The 24,549-nt window shown below is 43.6% G+C and overlaps 3 protein-coding genes across 5 annotated transcripts in view; 2 read left to right on the plus strand and 1 right to left on the minus strand.

Moving 5' to 3' along the window:
* The window catches only part of LOC147999107 (uncharacterized), a 924,037-nt gene that overhangs the window by 371,566 nt on the left and 527,922 nt on the right, over positions 1-24,549 (minus strand). The window lies entirely within an intron of this gene.
* Positions 1-24,549, plus strand: part of LOC147999123 (disks large homolog 5-like) — an 85,187-nt gene that overhangs the window by 8,054 nt on the left and 52,584 nt on the right. The window lies entirely within an intron of this gene.
* LOC147999124 (disks large homolog 5-like) lies at positions 13,356-18,127 on the plus strand. Its single transcript, XM_087596153.1, has 6 exons — positions 13,356-13,529; positions 14,594-14,753; positions 15,969-16,112; positions 16,745-16,907; positions 17,624-17,684; positions 17,855-18,127. The coding sequence occupies exons 1-5, from the start codon at positions 13,448-13,450 to the stop codon at positions 17,651-17,653; spliced, it is 579 nt and encodes a 192-aa protein (XP_087452279.1). The 5' UTR covers positions 13,356-13,447; the 3' UTR covers positions 17,654-17,684; positions 17,855-18,127.

Below are 24,549 nucleotides of genomic sequence, written 5' to 3' on the forward strand. Positions count from 1 at the left end.
AACAAGAACATATAAATATGAAACAACAAAAGAAAACTTCAATTAAAATCATAACAAAAAAATTTCTAAACATAAGCATATTCTTAACGAATATGTAGAAGCACAGATGTATTGCTGTTTCTCCTCTAGCACACATAATGAAAGGCGGTCCCCCAAGCTGTCTCTCAAGTTGTGTTTTCTGAAGAAGAAAGGGAGTAAGACCTCAATCAGTCAGGCTGGCTTAGTGTTATATAAATTTAGGGTCTCTAAGAAATGACAAATTAACTCTGAGGAAGAATATTCATCCAAAAAATATTGTTACCATTCAGGATGTTTGTCATCAGGGACTCCTGAGAAAGCAACTCATTCTTCAGGAAGCTCTCTTACTGGGGTGTGTCCAATTCCAGCTCTCTTGCACTTTCTGAGACCTGGGAGAGGAAGGCAGTTTTTAAGACACTGATTTGGTGGGGAAATGCTAGCCAGCTGTCAGAATGCTGCCTTCTACCACCTCAGTTCTATTGGACAGTCGACATGGACATTTTAACTGATATCATTGTTGCTAACTCTGTGGGCAGGGCAAAATCTCCAGAGAGCCTCACAGTAATGTGGGCTGACAATATGGGACCCAGACTTATACCAGTGCAAACCAAGAACAGGGCAATGGGAAGAGACCTCATTGGGTTACCGGAAGAAAGGAGATGTCCATATGTCACCAAGGTTAAAGCCAATGACAAGTACTAATTTGACATTTGCACTTAGTTCTTATTCCAGAAAGGTGCTTCCTACACAAGAAGTCACATTAACACAGAGTGTCATTTGTCAAAGAACCACGAACTTGTTCAAAGCTCTGCATAGGATCCAATCTATCACATGGATATGCAATAATGAGGTATGTTATTCATCTGTCACCATTTCTAAGCTGCAGCTTCAAAAAGAGCAGCAAAATATACTTGCAATATAATTCCATTTCTGAAAAGTGTTTAACTTCCCAGAATAATTGTGCATAGGCAGAGCAATGAACAATGCCATTACATGAGGTGGTTGGCTGGTTGTGAGTGTAAATTAGAAAGGAGGTAGGAGGAAGCAAAGATGTATCTTATTGGCAAATTTTATCAGATATTGTTAAGCTAACACAGCTGCTGGTCCCTACCAGTTGATGCTGGGTCTGGACGTTGCTGGTCTTTATCTTTCCTGTTGAAGTCAACCAAATATTTCTGGTTCAGTGCACACTCAAGATGTCCCTCCTTGCTCTCCTGCTTCAGTGGGACCAACTTCTTCCTGCATGTGTTCTCCATCAGGAGCTGGCTGAGCAGGTTTCTGGAAATACAGTCTGCATAGTAAGATCATGCTGCCCCTTTCTCCCATTCCTACTCCGAAGTCCCACTAACTCTACCAGGTCCCAGATACCCATGAAGACTTAATACAATACATCTCGATACATATAATGCTGCTGCACAAATCACAAAGAGTTAATTCTGGGAAGAATAAATTGTTTGCTTGGCCCGGGCATCAATTAGTGTCCACATCTCTCAAAAAGAACACGGATCTACATCTATCCATGAAAGCCCAATGCATGGGGGCAACATCAATTAGTAGTGGGCCAACACCCTCAAAGGAGGTCAGTAGCACCAAGAGAAGGTCATGCTAACCATGTGGTCCACGCACTGAGTGTTGTAAAACCTGGTGTGACCCCAGAGGTCCAGGTCAGCCTAATAACCTTCTGCTGACTTCAATCAGTGCTGTTCTATCTAGAGCCTTCTGCAGATGCCTAGACAATACTGGGATGAGGAACACTCTTTTATGGAACTGAAAACTGAGTCCTAATGACCCTGGCACACTGAAAGAAGGAAGGAGAGAGAGAGAGAGAGAGAGAGAGAGAGAGAGAGAGAGAGAGAGAGAGAGAGAGAGAGAGATCCCCCTCACAGGGCGTCAAGCCATTTGGCATTAGTTAATTCCAGGTACACTCAAGTTGACAACCAAGAACAGCAATCACATTACGCGTGGTTGTGATCTCACCCTGGTAGGCTCCTGAGTAGGAGGCTGAAGCAGGAGAATTGCCATAAGTCTGATGCCAGCATGAACTACACACGTGTTCCAAGCCAAGCCAATCTCAGGTACAGTTTGAGATTCTGTCTGAAAAATATGAAAGAGAAAGAAAACATAATTTCCTAGAGCAGTGTTTCTCAACCTTCCTATGGCCTCAACCCTTTAGAACAGTTCCTCATGCTGTGGTGACCCCAACTACAAAATTATTTTGTCGCTACTTCACAACTGTAAATTTGATACTGTAATGAATCTTTATTGTAGTGTAAACTATCTGATAGGAGACCCTGTGTGGGTCACGACCCACAGGCTGAGGGCCTTTGCCCCAGAGGTGGTCTTGGCCTAGATTATGTAGTTCATATTATAATGGGCTCTCTCAGTGTTTGAAGGTCAAGTATATTCACTTGTAACATCAAAACTTAAAAATTCAGTTGAGCTGCTGGCTGGTACGGTGTGACAGAATAGCTTTGCCATTTTGTTCCATGCCTGCCAGCCATTTCATATTGTTGCTGTAACACGCCTGCCTTCCCTGACAAGGAGAAGGGACTTGGCTCAAGGACATGCTGACCACACACCTTGTTTTGTTCTGAATGTTCTGTATGCGGTTTGCTAATCTTGAGAAATTTGCACCTGAAGGAGTGGTTCCCTGAAGTGGACACAGGTGAAAGGCTAAGGCAGATGTGTGAAGGAATGTTTCACTGAGGCAGACACAGGTAAAAGGATGTTCTGCTAACGCACACATGTGAAAGGACACGTGATGAAGGTTTCTGCACTAAGGACAAACATGCATTGGTCTGCCTTGCATTCTGTAGTTGAGCTGCATTTGTTGGGACTTCATAGAACCACAGCAAAAACCCTTCTGGTGGGCTGTGTAGTTTCTCGATGTTTCCTTGGCCTCGGGCTGATGGGCAGAGTGATGTCAGCTGAGACAGACACATGTGCTGACGCAGGACACACGCTGAGGCCAGACCCATGGAGGACACGGGATATTGAGAGGGAGTTTGGGTGGAGGCTGAGCTTGGCTTGTGTAGCTTGTTGGTCTGGGGTCTCTGCTGATCTCTGCTCGCCTGAGAGCTGCTCTTACTGACTGTGTAGCATCTTGGCTGCTCTTTGTTCCCCTTGGACAGCCCTCAGGACCAGGCTCTCCTCTCCCTTAACCATGGCTGCTGTCCTCTTCCTCTCTCCTCTCCATCACACACGTTCTTCCTTTATTCTCTGGCAGCTTCTTCTTCCTTCTTCCCTCCTCATGATCCTCTCTAGCAAAGCCCTCAAAGCTCACCTCCCCCATCTCTCTGCTGTGCAGCTGTTGGCTGTTGGCTTCTTTATAATCACAGTTAACTGGGAGCAGGGTCAGATTTTGGGGTTAACCAGTCTTGAGTTCTACAAATTAGCATTAAAATACAAGCAGCATTAGGCCAATCCACCACAGGGATTTTTGTTTGTTTGTTTGGTTGGTTTGGTTTAATTTTCATTTAACTTTTTACTTGTTATTTTATTTTTGGCTGTTTTTTATTAATCGGTTATTTTATTTATTCATATTTCAACTGTTGTCCTGCTTTCCAGACTCCCCTCATCAAGCCTTACATCCCATTTCTGCTCAGCTTTGCCTATGTGACAGTGCTCCTGCACCCACACTTATCCATCCCACCTCACACCTCTAGGATCTGCCTTTGATGGGGCTACAGGCCTCACCTTGAACCATAGAGCATCCTTGCATACACTTTGCCTGGCAGTTTGGCCTCTGGGAGCTTGGGGATTAGGGAAAGAGGATCTGGTCAGATATTAAAGCCAATGATTGCTGCATTCTCTTCTTTTTCTGGTTATAGGTGAAATTATGTTTGTGCGCTTCTCTTTTTTTAAATTATTGAGAGAAGATTAATTTCTTGGTTTTTCTTGGGTATAGTTTAGTTTATTGTCTTGGAGTTTTCCTCCTATTAGCCTCTGTTGTGCTTTCTTACAGAAAAGAATTGTTTAAATTTGGGTTTGTCATGAAATATCCTGTTTCCTCCTTTTATGGTAATTGAGGATTATGCTGGATATAGGAGCCTATGTCTGCATTACATCTGCCCAAGATTTTCTGACTTTTAGAATCTCTGTTGAGAAGTCTGGTGTAATTCAGATACGTCTGAATTTATTTGTTACTAGATATTTATACCTTACCCCTTTTAATGTTCTTTCTTGATCTGTGCATTTACCGTTTTAATTATTATGTGAATGGAGGAATTTTTCTGGTACAATTAGTTTGATGTTCTGTAGGCTTGTTGTACCTTTATGGCCTTTTCTTTCTTTACCTTATGGAAGTTTGCTGCTATGATTTGTTGAAGGTGTTTACTGGATCTATGAACTAGAAATCTTAATTCTCTTCTCTATCTATTATCCTTAGGTTTCAACATTTAATTGTGTCCTGAAATTCATGGATGTTTTGGATTCAATAAACCATACATGTTTATCTGAGATGGGTGTTTTGTGCTTTGTGGGATGACCTCCTTGATCCAGGCTGCATGAAGAATCTCAGCTGACAATGGGGACATAAATTATAAGTACGTGTAGCAAGACCCAGGCCTCTTCCAGGTTCTTAGATATTAACTGAGAACCTCAAATACAGTAGTAATGTGATAGTGTGGTGTGAATCTAGTTACTATTCTCTATTTTGATATAGATGACTCTTTCTGTGTCATGGTCAGCTTATAATGACTAGAAGACCTAAGCTTGAGAATAACCAAAGACTACATTGCTTCTCTAGCAGCTTAGCTTTTAAAAGCCCTGGGGTGACAGCAACTGTTGGTGGACATTCTGGATTATTCCTTCTGTACTTTAACTCTCTGTAACTTCCACCATCAGTAAGTTAGTTCAATTCCATAAATTGGAAATCTATCACCTGGAAGAAATACTTTTTTTTTAAAGATTTATTTATTTATTTATTATATGCAAGTACACCGTGACTGTCTTCAGACACACCAGAAGAGGGCATCATATCTCATTACAGATGGTTGTGAGCCACCATGTGGTTGCTGGGATTTGAACTCAGGACCTCTGGAAGAGCTGTCAGTGCTCTTAACCACTAAGCCATCTCTTTAGCCCAAGAAATACTTTCTGAATATGATCTGAGATTGGCCATGGAAAAAGGGTAGCTTGAACTGTCCCACCTAGGTTCTGGGCCTGCACAGGCCTGCTCTCCAAAAGAAACCTGTGTTCACAGCTGTTGGCTGGCTAAGAAAGATTTCATGAGACGTGATACACAGCCCTCGGACTTCTGCTTCAGTCATCTGCACAATTATTCCCGGACGATAGCCTCATACCTCCAGCAGGCGGGTGATGAAGCTGTCCACTCTCAGCTCCCCTTCAGCCATCTTGTGGGCACCAGACTCTCCTCCCTGCAGCAGGAACAAGGGCTTCTCCATGGTGGCTGCAGCAGCAGTGGTGGTTTGGCATTCTCACCTAGGAGGCCCTATGCCTTTCTACCCCAGTTCCAACTGACCTCAGGCCCGGGCCTTCCCCCCATCCACTTCCCACGGAGCAGGGAGAGCAGCACCCACTAGAAATAAAAGGGAAGCCCTGGGTCCTGCCAAGAGTGAACCCCCAGTGAAAGGGATTGTTGGCGGGGAGGGCGGTAATGGGGGGAGGATGGGGAGGGGAACACCCTTATCGAAGGGGAGGGGGGGTTAGGGGGATGTTTGCCTGGAAACCCAGAAATGTAATAACAATTGAAATGTAAATAAGAAATACCCATTTAGTAAAGATGGAGAAAAAATAGAAAAAAAGCGTCACACATTTAAAACAGAAGAATATGGGCCCTAATTTTAAACCACAGCTCTGTCAATTAACTAAACCTTTAAGGAAGCTCAGAAAAGCAGCCCAACCAATTAATAATTTCTCGGTTTAAGTGTCTGTAATGTCGCATAAATAATAATGTCCGTTTCTTGCTATTGTGGAGGGAATTAAATAGATAATATGTAATCATGGAAGTTTTGAAGTACCATCCATTTTTCTGTTCATTAAATCAATCTTCCTCATTTCATTGATCAAGTATGTTATGTTTTCCGTTTCATAGTTATATGTATAATAAACCAGTATAAAAACCTTCAGAATTATATAAGCTTTCACTTTTAACAAATTAAATTAGCTATTTTTTGTATTTCTGCTGAACATTTAAATGTTCTTCAAATGTCCCAATGCGAGTTTATTAGATACCTATAAACTTTAAACTGTTTGCCTGAGAGCATGAGTACTATTTAATTATATAGTAACTACACTCAGGCTGTCTTTGTATTAGAACCAATTATATCAGACTCTAAGAAAAATTACTTTTGCTTAAAAGTGTGTGTATGAGTGTGAGCATGAGTATGAGTGTGTGTGAGTGTGTGTGTGTGTGAGTATGAGTATGAGTGTGTGTGTGAGTGTGTGTGTGTGTGTGTGTGTGTGTGTGTGTGTGTGTGTGTGTTGCAGCACATGACCAAACAACTTTCAGGAGCCATTTCTCTCCTTCTGTCATGTGGGTCCAAGGATGTAACCCAGATGTTTGACTTTGGCAATAAATAATATTACCCACTAAATAAATAAATAAATAAACAAACAAAAAACAAGCCACAAATCAACTTTAAAAGTAAAGGCCAGAAGTTCACAGAATAGTAGCATTGGCCTTACCATATCCTTTCTTTGGGGATGGGAAAATTAATGTTCTGAAATCCATGACCTTCAGGAATTGTGATATTCATGGAAATTCAATTCCTTTGCAGATGCTCCAGTTGTTGTGGCCAATTGCTAGGAAGGTCAGCTTAAGCTTGCAGGACCCCCACCATCCCTCCCCCCGCCTCCACAGATGCTCAAAAGACACTGCCCAGAACTTACTCCACATTCCCCAGAACCACTTTCTTTGTCCATCATTTGTTTGAGACGAAAGGTCAGACTCCTTCACCCTAGTCTCTCCACAATCGACATCCCCCCTCCCAAAACACTTCGAAGACTGGAAAACATGTCTTAGGGTGTATCTGCCAGACTCGGACTGAGAGAAACTAGGGCACTGGTTGTCACTACAACATTGGTGACATAGCAGAGGACGCCAAGAACTCTCTAGGAGACAATAGAATGTCCAAGAAGGGACAGCTGATGTCATGGGGAGCAGACTTTGCCCCCCTGCTAATGTTCTCCCTGTACTGAGCATAAGCAGAGGTGTCCTTTCCAGGAGACTTTCCCGGGGCAGTGCCACTGAGCACCTCCTGCTTCCAAAGCCAAATTTTCCTCAAGGCTTGATTATAAAAACCTTAGTAATTCCTATGCATCTAAATGAATGTTTCCTTCCAAATCCTGCCCAAAAATGTCTCATCCTAACTCAAATTATCCTCCTTCACCAATATTAGCCATTAAAAATTCCTGAGAAATACTACCAGTTTGAATATGCAGTCAAAATGTTCTCCTGTCTTATTATGTACAGGTGCTTGATATCACATCAAGAAATAGCCTGCATGGAAGGTTGCAACATGGGTGTGTGTTAGGGGAACACTCATGAAGCCTTGTGCTTAGCATTCAACGGTTGCCACAAAATTCCTTAGGCGGAAGATTTGAAATCATTATGGTGCTAGAAACAGTGTGGAGGCCAGTTGGCAGAGGAAAGTGAAACATTAGAGCCACCAGTGAAGGCTCCTGTTGGGCCCTACCTTGGTGTTTCCCTCTCCCCTCCCTGAGCCTTTCAGCCTGCTATAACAAGACACTGTTTACACCTTTGACAGCTGCTCTTAGCCCCTGATTTGGGGCTGGGATTTTCCATGGTACCCTTCCTCCCCACTCAGCTTTCCTGCTTCTTGTTTTTAAGAAGCTGTTTATGCCTCTGATTGGGCTGGAACTTTCACCACACAGACTTGTCCTATTTTCCTGGTTGGAGATTTTCACCTGCCTTGTTGTTTTTCCACGGCTTTTGCCTCTGGTATATAAAGAGATCTCAGTAAAGCCTTGGTGGCACTCGCTAAAAAGGGGTGACCCGTGTACGTGTTTTCTTTCAACCCCACAAACCTACACCCGATATTCACACACTGTCGGCGCAGGCACTGACAATAGGTATCACAATAGAAACTAGTAACTAGATTTAACCAACTATCACATTAATGCTGTATTTCGTGTTTTTTTTCTTTTTGCTCTCCTAGAACCTGGAAGAGGCTTGGGGTTTTCTAATCCTACTCATAATTTATTATCCTTCCCAACACTATGTGCTTTGTTCTGTTAATGCTAACAGCGCCATCCAATACCTAGGATATTTTCTACTGACATGTGTGACATGAGACAAAACAGTCCCTGTCATCCTTCACCTGAATAAACGTCCTTAGAGGACAGTGTAGTTGGAGGGTCCTTCTTTCCTCTCCAAGATCGAGAAACATTTCCAGTCTTCAGACAAGTGTGTCAGCCATTGTCCAGTGACTGTCTTGAGATGTCCACATTGTCATCTGAGTGTCGTCATCCAGCCTGCGCTGTAATTGTTGTAGATGATTAATAGGGTTCCAGCCCTAGGATTTAATTCAGTGCTACAGTACTTGCCAAACATGCTCAAAGGCCTAGCTGCCACCCTAGTCCTGTGTACTCTAGAGAAAGAAAATAAAGAACCACATTGTCTATCAAGTTTCTCCTCCAATAGAAGGAGAATCTGCATCAGGTCTTTTAAGTAACTCTAAGCCCCAGCTTCCCCACAGCTCCCTCCTTCGATTCCATTATTGGTGCATTTTCAGTAACGCTCACTTTATTTTTGGTGTGCAAAGAATATGCACCATGTCAGTAAAGTGTGTGTGCGTGTGTGTGTGTGTGTGTGTGTGTGTGTGTGTGTTCATCCATGAACTCACTATAAATTATTATCAAATGACCCAGAAGACCGTGGAGAAACCTGTCGATGTGCATGCAGAATTACGTTACTACTGTTCCATGGCACCTTGTAGGGAACACTGAAATAGTGGGCTGCTTTAATAGAGCCTAAAACCAGGCTATGCATGGTTTTCGGTGAGATTGTGATGTGCAACACCACAACAGAGATCAGCAGAAGCTTCATTTATTCCATGCTGCTGTTACCAAGTGAGGCAAAGCCTCATCCCATAGAGAGTCTGGTAGGATCTGATGAAGGGCAATAAATTCAGGGCTGAAATCAAGCCTTTAGAAACAAAGAGAAAAATACAAAGTCAAGGAAATCAAGAGCTGTCTTTCCTTCCTCTTTTTTTTTTTTTGAGAAGATCCACAAGAGAGACAACCCCTTCCTCAAACTAACAATGCAGAAGAGAGGCAATACATAAATTAAAAATCAGAAATGAAATGAGGGACATAACAATAGACACCAAGCAAATTCCAAAATCATTAGTTCTTACTCCCGAGGACTTTACGCCAGAAACTGGAATATTTATTCGATATTGTTCATTTTGTAGACAGATAACAATTACCAAAGTTAAATCCAGATCTGAGAAGGTATCTGAAAAATATCCCTAAGAAAATAGATACTGTCATTAAAGGTTGCATACATTATATATTATACTGCTTTATTTTTGCACGATTAAACCCCTTCGTGGACATTTAGCTATGTTATAGAAAGTGTTACTTTTAAAACAAAAGGACGAAGAAAGAAACTGTGGAGTCACTGAGATATACTTCCCAGACAGGATCAAGGAAAGACTGCTGAGAGATGCAAGCAGGGGCTGGAATGCTGCCCTTGAGAAGAAAATGTTTTTCTCACTTTACCTCACACTCTGTTGCACTATGTCCTATGTTTGTGGAAGCGGCTCTCATGCTCTCTGGGTTATGACAAGTATATTGTGATACTAGGAAGAGGGGTGATTTGCTATACAGATATTTTAAGAAGAAACCTTTGCTTAGTCTCACTTCTTTGCCTAGTCTTGCCTCAGTCGTTCCTGGTATCATGGGAATAACGATCTTATTATATCTTGCCAAAAGGGAATGTGAGGTAATGCATATTCATGCCTATATAAGGGTTAATAAGCTTGCAGCTGCATGCAGGTGCATCTGCCTTTGCTCTGCATCCCCTGTGTCCTGGTTATTTGTGACCGTACCTGGGCCCCCAACACACTAGATGTTGACAGGCATCACCCTTCGCAGTGTCATGTTTATTTTCTTTCTTTTTTGAAATCTATGATGTGGAGGCGTATTACAGCAACAATATGAAATAGCAGGCTGGCATGTATGAAAATTGCTGTGTTTAAGCTGGGTGTAGGGACAAGTCCTCAAAAGGAGCTGTTAATATGGGAAACACATAATGCATTTGTTGCTGGAATTGAGTTGCCTCAGCTGTGTTGCTCTGCCTGCTCAGTGTCCATTCAACATCACTCTGTTTCTACAGAGGAACTCAAGGTTTGCCCCAGCCGCCTGTGAGCTGTGATATGGGCAGAGAAAGGCCAGGACACAGTGGTGATTTCCCACTCCTCAGTTATGCTGAATTTTCCACTACTGTATTTGTATACACAAGTACAGTGTGGTCAGTTATTATAGATATTTGTCATTTCTTACAGAGGGCAACAATGATTGACTACACCCAATTCTATAAAAAACAAAACTCAGGAAACCTGGCCCTTGGCAGCAATGAATCAAGAAATATCTAGGATGGTGGGGCATGAATTCTGCCAAGCAATGAACTCAGATAGGTGGGGTTGTGAGGAAGATGTATGGTTGAATAGCCCAATCGATTCACGTTGTATCATCTTGATTTAATCTAAGGACAAAGAAGTGCAGTATCTCTGATGGCTTTCTTCTAACCCCTTGAAAGGTTCACTGGGGATTGACCATAGAACTTCATTCTTCTTGCTGGGACAGCAACACTCAGGGAAGCTTGAGATTGCCATAGGCACAGTATTAGGCTAGAAATGCTGAGTAGGTGATACTAAGTTGTTCAGATGGTGATACCCATTTCATTTGTTCTTAATGTGGACCTAAGGAAAGATAGATCGAGGTCCTTAGAATACAAAGATCATTTCCAGTTCTTTTCTACCTTTCCTGAATGAAAGACTGGTTGGCAGAGAATGGTAAAAATTCAAGAATTGGTAGATGATGCTTTGAATGAAGGGTGGGTTTCAGTGCTGGTTTTAGACAGGGTCTCAATTACCCCATCTTGTTCTCTACGTTGCTCGTCAGGTTCACTTTGAGCTCAAATAAAGCTGCTTCCACTTTCCAACAGGTCGTCTTACAAAGGGGCCTCCAAGGACTGTGAGGACAGCATTAGCCAATGAGAGCTGAGGTGTGTAACCCACAACTATAGCTTTATCTGAAAGACCCTCAGACAGAGGAGACTCTCGCTCCAGTCCTGAGGACAATCACCACCCCATGAACACACAGGACTCAGTCTTGATGTAAAAACAAGAGGTTTACTTTGGGATACCAATGCACTGGGGCTCGACATGGTCCTCACGTAGGAGGGATGGGAGGAGCCTCGAACAACAGAAATGTACAGCTTAAACAGTCATTTATGATCACACAGTTTCATTAGCTCAGCTATTTCAGTGCCAAGGATAACTAGGCAGATGTTTCTCGTTCTGGAATTCCTGGGATAAGGCCTTAACCACATCAGTGTAGCTATTTCAGTACCAAGGACGTCTGACTTGATATATGTTTTCTTATCCTGGGGTTTCCAGGACAAGGACCAAGGATATCTGTCTTGGCACGTGTTTCTCTTCTGGAATACCCAGGACAAGGCTATAGCTATGTCAGCCTATAGCACAGCTGCATTCAGTACCAAGGACATCTCACTTCTATAGTGGTCAGTTAGCTTCCCAGAGATGTTTCCAGTCTTGTAATTGCCCTGCAGTAAATATGTTCTATACCCTCTGTTCTTATGGTCAGGCAGCTTCCTAGAGAGTGGGTGGGAATGTGCTTTCTGTACTTTCTTGTCTATTGTCTAATGTCAAGGGGCTAAGCGAGGGCCAGCTTAAAAGATTCTCATTCTTAAGAAATGGCTGTACTGATATATAAATGGGGATCTTCCATATCCACTTTCTTCCAAGTCTAACAGACATCTCAGTTTGTTGCTGTAATATGCCTGACAATGAAGGACACAGAAAAATAACTTGAGAAACAGCAAGGACATTGTAATCATATCCTGTGTCGTTATGTATGTTCTGGATGAGGTTTGTTTTTTTTTTTTTTTTTTTTTTTTTTTTGGTTCTTTTTTTTCGGAGCTGGGGACCGAACCCAGGGCCTTGCGCTTCCTAGGTAAGCGCTCTACCACTGAGCTAAATCTCCAGCCCCCTGGATGAGGTTTGTTAAAATGACAATATTGCACGAAGCTTTATATAGGACCCATCAAATTAAGGGTAACTATGCACTGTCATAGCTAAAATGGCCTGGTCTTGTGCTGTTTGTGTTTTTTATTTTCTGTTTTTTTCTTATTTATTTATTTATTTATTTATTTACTTATTGCTTTATATGTTGTCAGGAAGATAGTTCAAGTCATGGATCTGCCCCCATAGTCTGAGCTTTGCTACTAATACTGTAAACAGTATTAGTGTATTCATTCAATAAAATAAGTTGTTTTTTTTTTTTTTTTAGTACGATAGATGCTTTTGTGTTTTCTGGGGTGATCCATGAAACAGGAGTGAAGATGCTTGTTTCTTACTCTGTCCACTGAGTTATGTCTCTAGGCTTGTCCTACCTTTGGCTGCATACCCCCCCCCCACATCTGCTGACTATTAAATTTCAGATGAAATCACACTTTATAGCTTAGAGAGGCCTGTAAGCAATCCTGCTTTGGTAACTTAAGTGCAAAGAGGAGAGCCCCGCACTCAGCCTGAGGGTGCATTCTCTGGTAGATCCAATATTTCAGTTTCCTCTGCTAACAGATCACCACATTGTTGCCAGGACCATAATGAATGCAATTCTTTCTCCTAAGGAATCTGGTGGCAACTGTCAAATGTTAAGCACAAAGCTTCAGGTTGTACCTATAACACACACCCACATTGCAACCTACCCTACAGGCTATTTCTGGGTGTGATTTCATGCACCTGCACATGATGAGACAGGAGGCCTCTTTGGCTACTTAAAGGAACTGGTGTGATTTCTCAGTAATCTTTAATGGGTAATATTGCTGACTGAGGAGAATTTGAGGTAGGATGAAACATTTCTGTGCAGGGATTGGGGAGGAAGCACTCATTTAGATACATAGCAATGACTTAGGTTTTTCCAATCAAGCCTAGAGCCAAATTTGGCTTTGGAAGCATGTGGTGCTCAGTGGCTATGCCACAGGGAAGTCTCCTGAAAAGGGCACATCAGCTTTTGCTCAGTACAGGGAGAACATTAGCAGGGAGGCAAAGTCTGTTCTCCGTGACATCAGCCGGCCCTTCGTGGACATTCTATTGTCTCCTAGAGAGACCTTGGAATCCCTGTGATGTCACCAGTATCGTTGTGACAACCAATTCCCTACTTTTTCTCTTAGTGTCCAAAGGATATATCCACAGACATGTTTGCCCATCTTCTCAGGCGCTTTGGGAGAGTTGATGTTGATAGAGAAGAGTCTAGAGTGAAGCAAACGAAACCTAAAGGTAATGATGGACACAGGACATGGGGAATGTGGAGTAAGTTCTGGGCAGTGTATGTTGAGCTTCCTGTCAGGGGTGTGTGTGGGGGTCTTCCGCTGGCCTTTTTAGTAATGGGCCACAACCACTGGAACATCTCCACAGATACTGAATTCCATGATTATCACAATTCCTGAAAGTCAAGGTTTTCACATCATTAGTTCTCCATAACCACATGGAGGATATGGCAATGCCTATGCTATTATTGGGTGAACTTCTAGTCTTTACTTTTACAGTGCATTCGGTGTGTTAAATTGATATAATAACACCATAAGTAGTCATGGAGGGTATGACTTTTCTGAATTAAACAGGGCATCAATGTACTTCACTTTCATTGCTTCTTTAAATTTAGTGACTATCTGACAGTAGTAAGAGGGAGAGAATTGTGCTCCTGGCCATGACCTTATATTCTTAGAACTCCTCTGACTACCTCTGGCTGACGGGGCCAATCTTAGCTTCATATATTAGAGGTTCTGTGTGGCAGATATTTTTCTACAGTAGCCAAACCATATGGAGCAGGTAGAGAAAGAGCCTGTAACCTATTGGCACTTCTGGGGCATTTATCATTTCAGTAGGGGGAATTAATAAGTCTGTTGACCATGTCCTCCCCCTACATGACTTTTTAATGCAAAGTTATTGGACTAGAGTAACAGTGTAGGATATCTGAGTATGCCTGATCAATCAAGTCATTGTGGATGCTGAATTGATGATCTGACTTCTGAAACCAGAGGGGTGAGGGTCCTGAAACCAGGTTGTAGCCTGCGTACCTGATAATAATCGTGGAGAAGGCATCTCTCTGGTACTTGTTAGCCTGTGTGGGCGGGCATAGGGAACACCTGGCTGCTTACATCTCTTGGTCTCTATATAGTAGTGGGGGAACTGTGATCCACTTAGGATGCCTCTTACACACACCAAACTCCTTGCAGTGACACTGGCTTCCAAGCATGTTCTCCTATTTGGACCTCACTGTGGTCTGTGTATGCTCTATGCATTCGCCCCATGCGGGTTCACTTGTGTTCTTCTACCTACAGAGGCCTGCAGACAGACCTCATCCCCTGAAAATGTCCTAAACAAGGTGCAGGCCAACGAGGAAGAGGAGAGGCTGAATAGAGAACTGGAGCTAACTACCAAGGAGAGAAATGAGCTGACAGATCGCCTCCTTTATGTGACAGGTGGATCCATGAGCAAGAGGTATGCATTGCTCCAAACAAAGGACCTTGTTCTAAACCTCATCTCCCATAGAGAGGAGATTCAGAACCTGACCCTTACTGAGGAGTGAGTTTGAAAATGGACTCTCTGATTCTGCCTGTTGAAAATCTGAACTTGTGATCTGAGTGAAGAATTCAGGGATAAAGTCACTGGAGCATGAGTTCCCAGTGTACAATTGGAAAGCCCTTGACAGGTGGTAGCTTTGCAAGGTTCTAGGTGCTGTGAGTTTGTGGACAGTGTTTGCACTTGCTAGGAAGGTGACTGAACGCTATCATCTCATGGCAGCACCCTTAGGTGACTGGTCCCACATTGTTCATATCAATGCTTAACTAGAAGACCTGACGCTCTGGCCTGTTCCTTCTTGTCTGTGTACCCTACACTCTGAGACAGTAATGGTGCATACATTTCTATTGTTTCTCATTGTGCTCTTTCCATATTTGTCTCTCTTTCTCATTCTCTGAGTCTGTTTACTTTTCTTTTCTTGTGGGTGTGTCCCAGTTTGTGTGTCTGTGTGTGCACAGGTCTGCATGCATATGCACAACTTTTATATGTTTCTGTGTCCCTCCACCCTTGGAATTTAGGGGTCTGTTTTTGACCTCAGGATTTACCTTTATAATAGTTTCATGGAGGTTTAAGTGCTTTATTTTGGAAGCCCCACTTTCAACACCACAGTTCTTTGCCTGTGTGGTCACATTTGTCTATACATTTGTATGCCTTGGGCAGATTATAAGTTTGTGGCAATATCTGGTCTCATCTCCAGAATTATGTGTACTGTCTGCCTCTAGAATATTAGTTATTTGGCTTGTAGCATTCCACTTGTCAAACCAGGAAAAATGAAATCAGAGGTTTCTGGATGTGTGTGTGTGTGTGTGTGTGTGTGTGTGTGTGTGTGTGTGAGTGTGTGTGTGTGTGTGTGTGTGGCTGGGTAAGCTCTGTGGCCTAGGCTCTTGACAGCATAACAGGTTTGAATGCAGATCCAGCCCTCCTGATTGAAAAAAGTGAGCCTGGGAACCCTTTATCTGGGTGCTTAGCTTCTGTTATCCTGGGCACACAATTCCAAGTTTCTGAAGCTGAAGAAGATCCAAATATGTAGAATTCAGAAAGTGTCCTTCCATGGCTGGGGTAGTACAGGGCACACCCTGAGTTCATATAATCCTAAACCTCGATGTTCATTGGGTTCTATCTTCCTGGGGCCAGCCCCTACTTCAGGCCAAATCCATTTTATGAAAACTTGAAGATAAAGGAGAAAGAGGTCATGTCATTACTGCACAACTTAGACACAAAGAACATTGAACATCGTGAGAAATTTCAGGAGCTCAAGAAGGAGATTAACTTCTATCGGTAAGTACTGGTCAGAAGGGCCCATCACTTGTGGAATGGCCATGTCTGCCTCTCTTTGTTCTGGACTGGAGAGCCTGCAGCTCTGGGTCCATGTCTTCTGCTGTTTAAATATCACTGTGCCGTGGGTCTTTTGGACTCAGATTCAGTTCCATAAGAGACTGTCAGTTATCACCACAGTGTCTATGCATCTTTAGAAGGCTCTGGATAGAACTACACTGATTCAGGCATCAGAGTGTTATTAGGCCAACCTGTGGGTCTGGGGTCATACCAGGTTTAACAAAGCTCAATGTGTGGACCACATGGTTTGCATGACCTCCCTTGGTTCTACTGTCCTCTTGTGGTTATTTGCCGCCTACTAATTGATGTTGCCCCGATGCATTGGGCTCTCATGGGTAGTTGTAGATCCCTTGTTCTTTTGGAGAGACATGGACTCTTATTGGGGCTTGGGTCACAGAAACAATTTATTCTTCCCTGGATTGGCCGTTTGCTGTTTGGGCAGCAGCCTTACATGTATGGAGATGTATTCTATGAAGTCTTTATGGGTATCTGGGTCCTGGTGGAGTTTGTGGGATTTGGCAGTTGGAATGGGAGGAAGAGGCTTCAGGATCTTACTATGCAGAGTGTGTTTCCAGCAACCTGCACAGCCGGCTCCTGATGGACCAGGCATGTATGAAGAAGAAGTTGGTCACATTGAAGCAGGAGAGCAAGGAGTTACAGCGATATTTGTTTGAGTTGAACCCGAATGCTGAAGACGAACAGGAGAAGACCAGCAACCTCCAGACCCAGCAAAATGTGGTAGGAACAAGCAGCTGAGTCAGATTAACAATGTCTGATACCATTTGCCTATTGGATACATCTTTGCTTCCCCTATCATCTTTCTAATCTCCCCACACCCAATCAGTCACCTACCTCATGTGATAGAGTTATTCATTGCTCTGTCTATGCACAAGTATTCTGGGATGTTAACCACTCTTCAGAAACTGAATTATGGGCAAATACACTTCTCTGCCCTTTTTGTAACTGCAGGCCAGAAATGGTGACAGAGGAATAACATATCACATGACTGCATCTCCCTGTCATAGATTGGATGCTATGAAGAGTTTTCAACGAGTTCTTGGTCGTGTGACAAAGGTCATACAGGGGTCATGTGATGGTTGGAAGCACCTTGTAGGGATAAGAACCAAGTGCAAATGGCAAATGAGTCCTGGTCATTGGCTTTGATCTCAGTATCATGTGGCCTTCTCCTTTCTTCCTGCAACCCAGTTAGGTCTCTTCTCCTTTCCCCGTTCTTGGTTTTCACTGGTAGACGTTTGAGGAGCAGCTTGTTCTCCCACAGTACTGTGAGGGTTGTTGGTGACTTTCCCCAGGCTGCAGAGATATCAGCAATGATTTCAGTGAAAAGATCAGTGCTGTCTGTCCAATGCAGCTGAAGGGACAGAAAGCAGCAACTTCACAGCTGGTATGCATGTCCCCACCAAATCAGTGTCTTAATAGCTGCCTTCTCCTCCCAGGTCTCAGGAACTGCAGGAGACATGGAATAGGACAGATCCCAAGAAGACAGCCCCCTGAAGAGTGAGTTTCTCTGTCAGGAGTTCCCTGCTGACGACAATCCTCAACAGTCAAAGACTTTTTTGGGGAGAATATTCTTCTTCTCAGTTAATTTCCTCATTGTATAGAGACCCTAAATTTATGTATCCATATGCCAGCCTGTCTCATTGAGGTCTTTCTCCTCTCTCATACAGATAACACCATTTGAGAGACATCTGAGGGGACTGCCTTGACATCTCATGTCCTAGAGGAGAAACAGCACTACAACTGTGTTTCTAAATGTTCATTAAGAAAATGCTGTTAAGAAATGTTTTTGGTTATGATTTTCATTGAAGTTTTCTTTTTGTTATATCATAGTTATATATTCTTGTAACTGTTTTTCATTTTTTATACCATTTTAGTTGTTCATTTTATGCCTGTTTTTTGTAAATTGTATTCCTTATGAATAAAAATTGATTTGTAACTCTTGACTCTTAAGACCATCTTATTCAAGGGTCCTTTCCCCTCCTGTAGACTTAGAACTGACAGCTGGATATGGATCTTTGCATGGTCCAGGCAGCATGAGTAAATAGGGAATTTAAAGCCACCAAGGTGTACACAGGGTGATAGTGTCTTTTGTGTGGATAATGTGACTTTTTTTATGGACACACACTTTATGATGTAATCACTGACATACTGTATCCATGCTGTCATGTGTTCTGCTCATCCTAATCTATATCAGTCTACAACACACATTCCTTATTGACTGATTGCCCAGATATTGAGTAACACACACTCATGCCTGTAGAGCTGCAGAAAAAATGACAACTTTCACAAAGGAATATAGAATAATCCTAATCAAGAACCATGTGCCTCGGTTTTTCTTACAATACAGCATTAGTATTAAACCACAAAGATAATGACCATCAACGTCATTTTGGGAAATAGGTTTTTATAGGTGCTGTTTCACTTGATCATTCATATGCTGTGTTTTTTATTGTTGCTGATTATATTTATTTTTATCATGTAACTCAATGGATCTTTTTTTTTCAAATGTATGTCTGGGCCACTCCTGAGTGCATTTCCCTCATGATCCAAAAGAGGGAATAGCATTCCCCGTTATAGATGATTGTTAGGGACCATGTGGTTCTTCTGAGAGAGCAGCAGATGCTCTAACCTGTGAGCCATCACCACAGCTCCTGTAGGTAGCTTTTGTCCTTCCAGGGCATGTGCTATACTAGATGGACGCCATCATCTCCCATTAAGGAGAGAGATCTCAGGAGATGTGTATGTACAGGTGGTTGAGCGGTGCCTGCTCAATGTGGGAGCCTGCTAGGCATCCACACCGGGCTCTGGTGCCTCCACTGCTCATTGTGCATTCAGGATCACCCTCCAGCATCACTCAGTTTCAATTCCAAACAGATCTTTCACTTACTATCGATGATTATATACATTAAGCACATCTGATAAAATACAGAAGAGACTAGCCTCCTTCTACAGGCCAACTTGGCATAATGAATTCTTTTGATAGAAAGCAAGATAATTATCTTAATCTATGCAGTTTAGGGAGGTCCTCAAGAGCATCCATAGTGAATGCAGACTGCAGCTGTGACCACATGTTTCTTTTGCAGAGCAGGTCTGTGCAAGCCCAGAACTTAGGTGGGATAGTTCATGTTTCACCTTTCACATGGAAATCTGTGATCGTATTGAGAAAGTATATTTTCCACGTGACTCATTTACAATTTATGGAATTAAACTGACTTACTGAGAGTGGAGGTGACTCAGAGAGATAAAGTGCAGAAGACTTATCCAGTATGTCTGCAAACAGATGCTGTCTCATTAGGGCTTTTCAATGCTCAGCAGCTGGAGAAGCAAGGGAAAGGCATTGGTGACTCTCAAGCTTAGGTCCTCTAGTCATTATAAGCTGAGCATGACACAAAAAGTCATAGGTATCACACTAGAATCTAGTAACTAGATTTAACCAACCTATCACATTAATGCTATGTTTGGTGGTATTTTTTGCCCTCTTAGGACCTGGAAGAGGCTTGGGGTTTTCTAATCCTACTCATAATTTATTATCCTTCCCAACACTATGTGCTTTGTTGTTAATGCTAACAGTGCCATCCAATACCTAGGATATTTTCTACTGACATGTGTGACGTGAGACAAAACAGTCCCTGTCATCCCTCACCTGAATAAACTTCCTTAGCGGACAGTGTAGTTGGACGGTCCTTCTTTCCTCTCCAAGATCGAGAAACATTTCCAGTCTTCAGACAAGTGTGTCAGCCATTGTCCAGTGACTGTCTTGAGATGTCCACAAAGTCAGCTGAGTGAGGGCAGGGCAGGGCAGGGCTGGGCAGGGGATTGGGGCAGGGCAGGGCAGGGCAGGGCAGGGCAGGGCAGGGCAGGGGATTGGGGCAGGGCAGGGCAGGGCAGGGCAGGGCAGGGCAGGGCATTGTGGCAGGGCAGGGCATTGGGGCTGGGCAGGGCTGGGCAGGGGATTGGGACAGGACAGGGTAGGGCAGGGGATTGGGGCAGAGTCCATTAGATGTCAGTAGGCAACAGGCCAGCTGGGGCTAGTGTGGGTACAGGGCTTCTAGTGTGGGTGTGAGAAGAGGAAATTAGGAATGGTCAGATTCTGATGCAGCATATAGGCAGGAAGGAGCTTAGACCATCTCAGTGCCATATAGGGACATTGTAGACACTGATGGGCAGTGTGGGGATGGTAGGGTCCCATATACTGCTCTCCGCAGGTGTCAGGAGAGCATACAGTGGCTCTGTCAGACGTATGACAATCAGGCAGGCACTGGGTGCAAGTGAGAATCATGGGACAAGCCCTGTGTGCAGCCTGGTTTGGGGACATTCCCAGGTGCCCCATGGACTGCAAATTAAAGGCAAAGGACACAGGGAAGCCAGCAATTCCCATGCACATGACATAAACACCTGTAGAACTTTGTAGAATTTCCATAGACTATCTGTCACTAGTCCTCATTATAGAAGGCACCAACATTCTGCCCTCTACTTCAACTTGGTGAGACAACTATTCTAACTCCAGCAGGAAGGCCTCAGGGAAGACAGTAAGAACTCGCAGGTGACCCCTTTTACTATTGAAACAGGGTCTTCCTATGGAGCCCAGAGTGGCTGTAGGATACTAATGCTCCTGCCTCACAGTGACTAGAATTCCAATCCACCCTCAAGAGCAGTTGATTCATCACTAGATCAGACTAAGGACATGTGAGGCCCCAGGGTGCTAGGATTACCAGGGTCCTAGTAAGTTTCTCCAGCCTAAATTACAACCTGAGTCGGTGCTGCTATTTGGGACACCGCCTGATGCCCAGTGACATCACACTTTGGAACTCTTTGTCAAAAATAAACTGTTATGGGAATGAAGTAGCCACACAATAAACACTGGTCTGGAAACTCCTAGGTCAAGAATCCCCTGTTGGAAATGCCTTGGACCGCAAAATTTTAAATTCTAGATCCTTCTGGCTTTTAGAAGATTTGTAAATACAAAAAAAGAAAGATGGGCATAGTAATTTAAGCCTGTGATCCCAGTCATGGGAAACTGAGTAAGGGTGATGGAAGACTGTAAGTTCCAGGCCAACCTGTGTTTCAAGAAAAAAAAAAAAAGGCATGGTGAAGATTCCACTCAAGTGGAAACCAAAAGGGTTTCACATGGGCCCTGCCATCCACTGGTCAGCACTCTCATCACCACAGCCACAGGCAGACACTGGGGAACATTTCTCTCTTTGGGATGCAATCACCCCATGATTCTATGTGAGGAATCCCCCAAAGGTTGCATCATGTGAGGGACCTAGAAAGTTCCAGGATTGGGAGAATTTAGGAGTTTATAATTAGGGATGATCTACAGCTGTGGCAAAGCCTTTTCCCAGCACATGGCAGCCCTAGGTTTGCCCCCAACAGTAAAAATAAATTCCCCCAAAATAATTCAAACAAAATGTCCTGAAGCCTGCGCCCTGACCAGTCTCCTCAAAAGTGCGCAGGAACCTGGGTCCACATTTAGGACCCAGCACGGCCTCTGTGACCCGTGAGAAGGGATCTAATATGGGAATTAGTACAGTATGACTTATCCTTGTGGATACCTTTGGTGACAATAACCACCTGACCCCTGAAAACCCATCTACCTGGGGGGCTCAGCACTCATGTCACCCAAAAAGCCCAGATCCTAGGGCCAGCATGGGCAGGTGGTGAAGAAAGTTTGTCTCTCGTGAACATCAGTTGCCGCTCCTGACCTGACTCTATCCTCAGGAGACAATGTCACCCCAGAAAGTGTGGGTGTCAACGGCTCTTCCCAGGCCAAGACTGGGATACTGCTTAAGTTCCACAATGCACAGCAGTGCTCACTCTAGAGCTAAATGTTCTACAGCTGAAAGGTTTGGGTGCTCTGCTGGCCACGCCCCTCCCATGCAGTATTTAGTGCACTCAGAGTGGTGCTTCAGATGTGAGGGACTTCTTGAGGCTACTCCCATGGAGAATGGCAAATTCATCAGAACGGGGCACAGGGTGAGTTCAGAGCACAGCTGGGAGGAATTTAGGGATGCCTAGCCATGACTAAGACCAGATCCTGGGCTGACAGGCAGTTGAGCTGGAGAACTGGCATCCAAAGTGTGACTGCCTGAATTCCTCTTAGACCAAAAGCCCTGGATCTGAGCTACTTTGGTGCGTGCTCCTAAGTGGGGTCCCAGACACAGCTCAGAATTGGGGCTGTGCATGGACTTTGTTGCTGGCAGCAGGTGGCTTAGCCATAAAGTGCCGAGCTTTCCCATCTGTGCCCACTCAAACTCCTCTGTTTCATTTTAGGTGTGTTTGGTATAGTTTTGAGACAGGGTATCTTGTAGCAGCCCAACTCGCTTTGAGCAACAATGTAACAGAAAAATAACCTTGAATTCAAGATCCTCCAACCCCTCTGTCCCAAGTCCTGGAATTAAGACCTCCAGCTGTGACCATTTTACTGCAGCATAGGATCCATCTGTATTAGAGTGAGCTTTGGAAATACTGGAGCTCCGACTGTTCCTTAGAATTCAGGTTTCCTTAATTCTTAGCAGGAGTTTTGTGATGATGCTGATGAGAGAGTCAGGAGTTAGACTGGGAGAGGTAACAGTCCTGGCAGCCCTGAGTGCTCAGTGAAAGTCAAGACAGAAGCCTGCTGATTAGCACCTGAGTGAAAGTGGGAGGATTCAGAGTTCAAGAACAGACTTAGTTACATTCCTAAGACCATATTGCAACATTTTTGTTTCATTTTTGGCTTGTTTTCTTTGAGACAAGGTGTTAATTTATAGCCCTGGCTGTCCTGGAACTCACAATGCCTCTACCTCCCAACGGATGGAATTAAAGGCATGTGCCAACATGCACTGCCACTAATTAATTTTTAATTAAACATGCTGGCACAATCCAGTAATCCCAGTGCTTAAGAGGCCGAGGCAGGCAGATATCTGGCTTCCTGACAAGTCTGATCTACAGAGAGCCTGTCAGAATAGCCAGGGCCAAACAGAGAAACCCTGTCTCAAAAAATAAACAACAAAATGAATTTGTTTTAAAGAAGAGAGGAACTATTTAACAGAATTAGAGGCAGAGAACCAAAAGGTAATGGGCAGTGCAGAGTCTAGCTTCTGAGAGGAAACTGGACACTATGGGGTTAGGGTGGGGATTCTCATCTTGGACTGGGAGACAGAGGGTGACTTCAGGCATGGAAGGTTCAGTCAGTCATTAGTCAGGATTCTCAATCAAGAGGGTGTTCTAAGTTCCAAAATGTGTGAGCAGTGTTCTGCATGAGAGTAGAAGAACCTGCCTAGCTATACAAAACAGCCAATGAAGAGTAATCACAAGCATACGTCTGGAGGTCCACAAGAGGTTAATGTCCACCTTAGTGTGGATTATTCAGAGCACAGGTGGAGAGGAGTAGAAGAGCTGATGGTGGCTGAGGCAGGAGAGGAGTTCGGGTGTGAATTTGAGCCAGTAAAGGAGCTTGTAGGTCGGGCAGAGCAATGAGAGGTTTAACAGCATAGCTGTTGAGATCCTTCAGATTAATTTGTCTTAAGAGCCTCATGCCATAGCCAAGGACAGGAGTAGATCTGACTATTGGGTGGCTGGGCTCATATAGCCCAACAGGTTTGTCCTTGCATCTGTGGGATTCCAAGTCTCTCCCTTTAGACACAGCCATGGAGAAGGTGTAGCAGTGAAGGTGCAGATGGCTTTGCAATGCTTGGCTTATGGTGTTGAGTACTTCATGCTCCACAGAGCTAGGAAATGTCCTAGAAGCCAGGGAGGCTGAGAATGAGGAAGACAGGTCTCTGGGAGAGAGAAATGATAACCAAAGTCACTAAGAACTTCCTGAATCACAGTGTCTGTTAACCATATATTTTATTTACTTATTTTTATGGGCCTGAGTGCTTCACCTAATAAATGCTTGTGCACCATGTGGTATGTGTGGTGCCCGTGAAGTCCAGACTGATTCCCTAGAATTGCAATTACAGGTTAATAGGAGCCACCATGTGGACACTGGGAACTGAACCTTGGTCTTCTGCTCTTAGCCACTAAACCAACCATCTCTTCAGCACCACCCCCCAATTGTATAGTCATTAAGATTTAACCATTTGGCCTTCAGTATTTGAATTAATACAGATGTGACAAGAGTTATAGTTAACATGGTGGTTCAGGTATAGACAGGCAGGCATCTCATTGTATACAATATATGAATCCTTCCTTCCTTCCTTTCTTTCTATCTTCCTTTCTTTCTTTCTTTCTTTCTTTCTTTCTTTCTTTCTTTCTTTCTTTCTCTTTTTGATTTACTCTTGGAGACAGTGTTGTTTTTTGTGTAGCTGACCTGGAATTAGCTCTGTAGAGGAAGCTGGCCTGGAATTCAGAAATCTGTCTGCCTCTGCCTCCCAAG

This window comes from Rattus norvegicus, chromosome 19 (assembly GCF_021556685.1).
Source record: "Rattus norvegicus strain SHRSP/BbbUtx chromosome 19, alternate assembly SHRSP_T2T, whole genome shotgun sequence".
NCBI lineage: Eukaryota > Metazoa > Chordata > Mammalia > Rodentia > Muridae > Rattus > Rattus norvegicus.

What these genes read in the sequence shown, in the direction of transcription:
- LOC147999124 (XM_087596153.1), top strand. Translation starts at nt 13,448, where the DNA reads ATGTTTGCCCATCTTCTCAGGCGCTTTGGGAGAGTTGATGTTGATAGA. An exon ending in GAAGCAAACGAAACCTAAAG is followed by an intron (nt 13,530 to 14,593) that starts GTAATGATGGAC and finishes TTCTACCTACAG; the next exon opens with AGGCCTGCAGACAGACCTCA. An exon ending in AAGGAGATTAACTTCTATCG is followed by an intron (nt 16,113 to 16,744) that starts GTAAGTACTGGT and finishes GTGTGTTTCCAG; the next exon opens with CAACCTGCACAGCCGGCTCC.